This window comes from Anomaloglossus baeobatrachus, chromosome 10 (genome assembly GCF_048569485.1).
Source record: "Anomaloglossus baeobatrachus isolate aAnoBae1 chromosome 10, aAnoBae1.hap1, whole genome shotgun sequence".
In the NCBI taxonomy this organism is placed as follows: domain Eukaryota; kingdom Metazoa; phylum Chordata; class Amphibia; order Anura; family Aromobatidae; genus Anomaloglossus; species Anomaloglossus baeobatrachus.
This window is the reverse complement of record NC_134362.1, coordinates 196,906,967-196,915,466: the sequence shown is the minus strand read 5'-3', so window position 1 is coordinate 196,915,466 and position 8,500 is coordinate 196,906,967. Positions and strand designations below refer to the sequence as shown.

The 8,500-nt window shown below is 50.7% G+C and overlaps 1 protein-coding gene across 2 annotated transcripts in view; it reads right to left on the bottom strand.

Annotated features, from left to right (window-relative positions):
* SLC7A10 (solute carrier family 7 member 10) overlaps positions 1–8,500 on the bottom strand; it is an 80,391-nt gene that overhangs the window by 11,346 nt on the left and 60,545 nt on the right. For both annotated transcript variants that reach the window (XM_075326103.1, XM_075326104.1), the window contains 3 exons: positions 2,340–2,493; positions 917–1,040; positions 722–825 (listed from right to left, as the gene is read on the bottom strand). In XM_075326103.1, the coding sequence (XP_075182218.1) occupies positions 722–825; positions 917–1,040; positions 2,340–2,493 (382 nt within the window). The remainder of the gene's footprint in view (positions 1–721; positions 826–916; positions 1,041–2,339; positions 2,494–8,500) is intronic.

The following is an 8,500-nucleotide window of genomic DNA, read 5'->3' as shown; positions in this document are numbered from 1 at the left end:
CGCCCAGCCGCCGGTATGTGAGAGCGCTCAGATGAGCGCCCAGCCGCCGGTATGTGAGAGCGCTCAGCTGAGCGCCCAGCCGCCGGCATGTGAGAGCGCTCAGATGAGCGCCCAGCTGCCGGCATGTGAGAGCGCTTAGCTGAGCGCCTGGCCGCCGGCTATTGAGAGTGATCAGCTGAGCGCCCGGCCGCCGGCATGTGAGAGCGCTCAGCTGAGCGCCCGGCCGCCGGCTATTGAGAGCGATCAGCTGATCGTTCACAATAGTTGGCTGCCGGTAAAACTGTAAAGAAGAAAAAAAAAAAAGCTTTCCGTTGTTTTGTACGATCCGTAGCATCCGTTGTGCCACTATATGCAACGCATCCGTTGCATTCGTCACACAACGCAACGCTACGGATCACGTCCAACGCAAGTGTGAAAGTAGCCTGATACATCTGTTTTTGAATTGCAAAATTAGGGAGAAAGCTGGGGGCAATGCAATGGCTACCGCCATATTGGCTGTCACTAAGAGAATTTTTAGGGAAATGCCCTTTAATCTGCCGAGACCTAGCTACATTTCTATGAGAAATTTTAACCCTCAGGTTGGGAGTGAGCAACACACGGCACAAGCCCGATCTCGTAAAATCAGGAGAAACAGTGGTTAGGTTTATCGGAGATTGACTACTGATTGTAGAAGAAGATGTTAGATGCTAACTCTACAATGGTCAACCACACGGCATCCAACCTTGATGAGGTAAAGAGGTATCCGTTAATCCCTCCGAATGTGGACAGCGCTACAGACACTGGCATGATCCAGGAAAAATATCCCAGTAACTTTTCACCAAAAGTCTAAAGCAACAGAAGGGGGGGAGGGAAGAGGCTGAAAATATATGGAGAGGAACAAGACTGACCAAATGTGGTTGACCAAGGGGCTACTTACAACTGCCACCGCGTTGGACGACATCAGTTCTTCCGGCGTCATGGCCGTAAAATAGGCTATGTTCGTGAAGGTGTACACAAATGTCACCAGCGGGATGGAGATGAAGATGGCACGAGGTAGATTCCTAGAGGATAAGACACCATTATGGTTTTTCATTTTCTCATTTACATTGTTTGTCGTTGCTATTTTTCAGTTTTGTGCTATGACATTTTAGTAGGTTTACATGCAGTCCTATGTAAAACGATCTTGTTCTGGTTTGTGGGGCCCAAATGGAACGTCTTAGAAGCTTTGGCCTATGAATGTGTTGAGCAAGTGTTCATTGTAGATGATGAGGAGACCACCCCACCCCCCGAACGGTGGATGACTAGAATCATCCCATCTATTGGGCCCAATGTAGATCACAGTCTGACCCTTTACTGAAAAGTAATATAAATCACCAACAATGAATACAATTTTCATTAAAAAAAATAACTTTTATTAATTATAAAACGTTAAAAAATAGACAGGATGTCTCAAGAGAACAGGCCCCTCAAAAAGGGTAAATATGTATCAAGAAAAGGAGAAGCGCTACAAGTGCGAAATGTGCGTCGGAGAGGGTGTGGGATGCCATTACTTTTGTCTATTGTTCCCCTGTAGGTATTTTTGTTATTATTGCTTTCTCTTTGGTTCATTCTAGCCATTGTATTTTTATAATTACACACTTGTGTTAATAATTATACATTTAATTCATATATATACCATTATAATTTTTTGTATACGGGGTGATTTCTATATGATTTTTTGATCTGGTGCTCCCAATATAAAAATGTTCTTGATACTTACCCTTTTTGAGGGGCCTGTTCTCCTGAGACATCCTGTCTATTTTTTAATGTTTTATAATTAATAAAAGTTATTTTTTATGCAAATAGACCACAGTCTGACCCTTTACTGAAAAGTAATATAAATCACCAACAATGAATACAATTTGCATAAAAAATAACTTTTATTAGATAAAAAAATCATATAGAAATCACCCCGTATACAAAAAATTATAATGGTATATATATGAATTAAATGTATAACTATTAACACGAGTGTGTAATTATAAAAATACAATGGCTAAAATGAACCAAAGAGAAAGCAATAATAACAAAAATACCTACAGGGGAACAATAGACAAAAGTAATGGCATCCCACACCCTCTCCGACGCACGTTTCGCACTTTTAGCGCTTCTCCTTTTCTTGATACATATTTACCTTTTTTGAGGGGCCTGTTCTCTTGAGACATCCTGTCTATTTTTTAATGTTTTATAATTAATAAAAGTTATTTTTTTTTGCAAATTGTATTCATTGTTGGTGATTTACATCTTAGTGTTTCTATTCCCTAATATTGATATATAATTTTGGTGTTGAAAAGTAATATATACAGAAATGGTAAACTAACCTCCTGGGGTCAACCAGTTCTTCTGTGACATAATTCAGAAAGTTCCAGCCACTGAACGCAAAAGACCCCTGTAAGAACGCCAGTGCCAGCTGTCCAACCGTGGGGGTCATCCAAAAATTAAATGCATTACTAGGTTTTAATTCGTCATAGTTTCCTGGAAATAACAGATATGAATTTTACTTATCCATTCTTGTAATATTGCGTATCTTATTTGAAGACATGTTAAAGGGAATTTTTGTCAAATGCATTATTTTTTTTAAACTTTGCAAATGATTTTAAAATTCCACCTAATTATCTATATTAAAAACTGCATAAATCTTGTAATTTACACACAGGTCATCACTAGGCCTAATATTAGGTCAATACTTCTGGTTCTTTTCAGCAGTCACATGGACATAGGTAACAATAAACTGACTTTGGCCCATTGATTGACTGCTAAAGGAGAGCTTTCTAACATTGCTCTGATATGGGCAAAGATATTTGAAGGTAGGAGGAGGAGGTGAGCTGTGAAATCACCTCTTGTGAATAGTGGATCCTGTGTTGTTTACTGTATATAGAGGTATTATCACTCATTTTACAAGAGGGTAGGCTGTGAGCTGTGACATCACCTATTGCGATTGGATCCAATCTTATCTACTGTATATAGAAGTGTTATCAGTTATTGTACAGGAGGAGAAGGTGAGCTCTGATATTACCTATTGTGAATGGTGGATCCTGTTATTTACTGTATATAGAGGTGTTATCAGTCATTGTACAGGAAGGGGAGTATGTAAGCTGTGATATCACCTATTGTGTTTGGTGGATTCTGTTAAATCTACTTTATATAGAGGTGTTATCAGTCATTCTACAGGAGGAGGTGAGCTGTGATATCACCTATTGGGAATAGTGGATGTCACGAACCACCGGGGGGGTCACTCAGAAATACCCCGCGCTGGCTACCAGTACGTCACAATCGGGGGGTAACAAGTGGGGGTCAACCCTCCTTTATACCTCCCGACCGACAGACAGAGCACGTGACGCGCTCTCTAGCGCCCCTCTTATAGTCAGGCCAATTATGGAATTGCCCGACAATAAGCAAGGAGGCCGCTATACTACTTATGCCGATTATTGAAGGGTCCCCGGTGAGAGTAGGGTATATATTCCCCCGACCTCCGCGGGCGGAATATATAAAATCCCCCCGAATCTCACTGGCCTCCCCACAATAATCCTTGGCACAACTCGCTGCCACCAACCGATTTACGGTAACTATTAGCCGAACACACAGACGTGGGATTCAAGATCGAGATAACAGAACAACCCAAGATTAATTATATATTTTAATCGGCCGAAGCCACACTAGAAACTACAATATATACAATAGGGGATCTACAGAATATACATAGGTCAGAGTACAGTTACAATCAAAGCATGGTTTACAAACAGGCATACACAGTTCCAGCAGTTACCTTGTGCGTCTGGCCACAGGGGGGCGCCGTGGACCAGGTTTCCAGGATCTCTCTCACAGGTCTTCCCTGACCAGACCCCCGAGCAAAAGAACACTGGGAAATGGCCGAAGTAGGGTTATCAACCTGGGCAAATCCAGGTCCCCTCCTACCTTAGTGACCTCACAGGGAAGCACTGCCACTCCCCCTGCATTGAGTCAGAGTAATATCCCAGAAGGGGCTATTACCTGCAACTCCGGACTGGGAGGTCCGATCGGGATGGTTCTGGTGCCATCAGATCCGCCCGGGTCCCCTCTGCATTTTGAGTCCAAGCACGACTCATTTACCGGACTCCTACTAGCAGTTCTCTATATCTCGCCGCCCCAGGGTGCCACATAGACGTCGAGGATATGCACAGATTCGGCTTGAAGTCCCGATTCTAACGATGTAGGAGGTGTATGGCTGAGACGCACGGTAATATCATAACTGGGTATGATATTATGGAGCCAGCAGTATGCTCTCCTGTGGGGACTAGCTACTTTTGGTTTTGCTAGGTCCCTGCCCACTCTCTTTGATGAGTGGACACAGCTCCCAGGGGGTCTTCCTCTCTCTGTGTTTTAGAGGCCTGAGAGAACAAGCAATCTCCATATCAGAGGAGATGGCTGTTGGAGGTGTAAGTGGGACTTCACACCTTTCCAGATGCTGGCATCTGAGAAGTACCTCAGTGTGTGAAGGGACAAGGGAGGGGGGTTGCCCTCAGGGGGGTGATGAGAAAAATGATGACTGGACATGATCATTCCTCTTAATATCCCAGGATTTCCCTCACACCTCCCCCCTTTTGAGGGCGCTAGGGGGCAGCACACTCCGGTGTTCCCCCATGCGCCCGTCCGCGACCTCTCCTTGTCGGGACAGCCCGTCTGCGTTACCGTGGTCACGGCCCTTTTTGTGGCGAATGGTGAAGTGGTATTGCTGGAGCGCAAGGCTCCATCGCAACAACCTCCCATTTGTCCCAGAGACGGTGTGTAACCAGTTGAGGGGATTGTGGTCCGTCTCCACGATGAAGTGGCGCCCGTATAGATATGGTTGCAGACGCTACAGGGCCCACACTATGGCCAGGCATTCCTTTTCCATCGTGGAATAGGCCACTTCCCTTGGTAACAGCTTCCTGCTCAGGTACAAGACTGGGTGCTCTTGGCTCGCAGAGTCCACCTGGCTGAGCACCGCACCGAGGCCGAAGTCACTGGCATCGGTCTGTACTACAAACGGCCGCGTGAAGTCGGTTGCCTGTAGCACGGGCGGGCTGGACAGGGCGTCCTTTAGGGCCCGGAAAGCTGTCTCGCAGTCCATTGTCCAATTGACTGCAGAGGGCAGCTTCTTCTTGGTGAGGTCCGTCAAGGGCTTTGCCAGGCTACTATAGCGTGGAACAAACCTCCTATAGTACCCAGCGGTCCCCAAGAAGGACATCACCTGCTTCTTGGTCCTGGGGGTGGGCCAGGATGCGATGGCCTCCACTTTCTCAGGCTCGGGCTTCAGTGTTCTCCCGCCTACCCGGTGACCGAGGTACTGGACCTCGCTCATGGCCAGCTGACACTTTCCCGGCTTGATGGTCAAACCTGCCTGGTGGATCCGCCTGAGCACCTGTGCTAGATGCTCTAGGTGGTCCTCCCAGGTGGGACTGAAGACGGCAATCTCATCCAGGTACGCGGCCGCGTACCCTTCAAGTCCCTTGAGCAGGGTGTTGACCATCCGCTGGAAAGTGGCAGGGGCATTCCTCATCCCAAATGGCATCACCGTGGACTCGTACAGTCCAAATGGGGTAATAAAGGCAGAGCGTTCCCTGGCCTTGCGGGTAAGGGGGATCTGCCAATATCCCCGGCTCAGATCCATGATGGTCAGGTACTGAGCCCCGGCCAACTGATTGAGCAGGTCATCGATGCGTGGCATTGGGTACGCATCGGCGACCGTGACAGCATTGAGCCCCCTGTAGTCCACGCAGAACCGAGTGGTTCGGTCCTTTTTAGGGACGAGGACTACAGGCGAGGCCCAAGCGCTGTTGGATGCCTGGATCACCCCCAGCTTCAGCATCTCGTCAATCTCCTGGCGCATGTGTCGCTGCACCTCCAGGGAGACCCGATATGCTGAACGCCGGATCGGGGGATGATCCCCAGTGTCCACGTGATGGACAGCCAAGTCAGTCTTTCCGGGCTGGTTGGTAAACAACCCCCGGAAGGGGTGTAGGGTGGCCCACAGCTGGGACCGTTGGTCCTCCAAGAGCTGGTGGCCAACCTCCACATCCTCAATGGATCCGCCTGCCCTAACCTGGGCTAGCATATCCAAGAAGGTTTCCGCTTCTCCCTCCTCGGGCAGGTTGCACACGGGGAGCGCACACGCCTCCCGCTCATGATGTGCCTTCATCATGTTCACATGGAAGGGCTTCCGCCTTCCACGGGCAGGGTCCAGGGTGACCAGGTACGTTACAGGGTTGAGCTGCTGGTACACAAGGTATGGGCCTTCCCAGGCTGCCTGAAGCTTGTCCTGTGGTACGGGGACCAGTACCCACACCTTTTGACCCACTTAGTAGGTCCTCTCACAAGCGTTCTGGTCGTACCAACGCTTCTGATCGGCCTGGGCTTGAGCCATATTGTCGTGTACCAGTTGCGTCAAGGCCTGCATTTTGTCCCGGAAGCGCATGACATACTCTATAACCGACACTCCAGGGGTGGCCAAATCCCCTTCCCAAGCCTCTTTCACCAGAGCCAGGGGGCCCCGCACACGTCGCCCGTACAGGAGCTCAAACGGTGAGAATCCTGTTGAGGCCTGTGGAACCTCCCGGTAAGCAAATAGCAGGTGTGGGAGATACCGCTCCCAGTCACGCCCGTGGGAGTCGACCAACATCTTAAGCATCTGCTTTAAGGTGCCATTGAACCGCTCACACAGGCCATTAGTCTGTTGATGGTACGGGCTGGCCACCAGATGTCGCACCTGGACTTGCTTACAGAGGGCCTCCATCAGCTGGGACATGAATTGGGTCCCCCGGTCAGTGAGCATTTCCTGGGGAAAACCCACTCGGGAGAAAATCTCCAGCAATGTGGTGGCCACCTTGTCAGCCCGAATGGACGACAAGGCCACTGCTTCTGGGTACCGGGTGGCATAGTCCACTACCGTCAGTATGAAGCGTTTCCCGGAGCTACTGGGGATGGCCAGCGGGCCGACCAGATCCACAGCCACCCTCCTGAAAGGCTCATCGATGATGGGCAGAGATACCAGTGGGGCTTTGGGGTGTGGCCCCGCCTTCCCCACTCTCTGACAGGTTTCACACGAACGGCAGTAGGCAGCCACATCGGCTCCCATTTTTGGCCAGTAGAAATGCTGGTTTAACCTGGCCTTGGTCTTAGCGATCCCTAGGTGTCCGGCCATCGGAATCTCATGTGTGATCCGCAACAACTCCGTCCGGAACGGATAGGGTACCACCAACTGTCGGTCCCTGGGCCACGCCTCCGGTGAACCCTGCTGGACCGTGACCCAGTACAGCCGTCCTTGGTCCCAGACCACTCGCTCCGGGTCCGAGTCCGAGGGAGGCTGTGCCGCCTGCTCCTTTAGAGCTTTCAGGCTGTCGTCAGCTTCTAACGCTGCCTGAAACCCCTGACTAGATGTGGCCAGAATCGACGAGACTGTCACATCTTCGTTCAGTACCCCGGGACCTGTGTCCTGGCCTCCACCTGACTCGGCTGCCACTTGGTCAGAAGGGGAAGAGCCATCGGACCTCCGGGAGGCCCCTTGGCTTCCAGCACTCCCACTGCGGGTGACAGCGGCCACAGCCGCTGCGACCGTGGGTCGTGCCTGCTCCTCCTCCGTTCCTGACCAAGTCGCCGGTTCAGGCAGACCTACCTGGCTTCCTGACACCCCGGTTGTGGGGAAACCATGCACCGAGATCTTACCTGGGAGCACTTCCGCTCCGGGACCAGCCCCAATCTCACCTGCCTGTTCCCCCCCTGCAGCAACAGAACCCCGCTGTGAAATCTCTGGGGACCCCACATTTGCTGTGGTAGCCCCCACCCCACACACTGGTCCTCCCCCTGCAGCACCCTGCTCTCTGCTTATCCCTGCAGAGGGCAACAGATCCCAGCTCACTGGCTGATCACTTGTAGAGGCATGGTCACACCTTTCTCCAAGCCTCTCCCCTGTCACAGCTGCAGCTGTGTGTGTGTCTATGGTGTCTATGCAAGCAGAAATATCAGAGTTCACTCCCCCCTCCCTTACATCATTCATAGATAACACATTAACATTGTCCGGAGGCATGTCAGTACTGGCTGAAGGTTCAGCCCTTGGGGGGGCCCAAACTGGGAGGTTATCTGCCCCAAATGTGTCCCACGTAGCACGTTTGCGGGGATCCGATCAGTTACCCCCACCTCCCTCACCCCTCGCCCCAGTCCAAATAAAGGCCAGCAACAGGCAGCGCCGGGTCAATGCCTCCAATCCCGGAGACAGCGAGGGTTTTTCCAGGTACCAAGTCTTGGGGGGACACCATCTCAGGCCGCACCAGAGTCACCTCCGAGGCGCTGTCTCGCAGTCCTATGGTCACAGACCGGCCGACGGTGACAGGTTGGAAGCTGTCCAGGGACCTACCACCACCCCCACCCACACAATACACCTTGGGCGGCCCTTGGGACGGGGACGGAGCCGGGGCCTTGGGACGCTGAGGGCACATGGCCTTGAAGTGTCCAGGTTGGTTGCACTGGT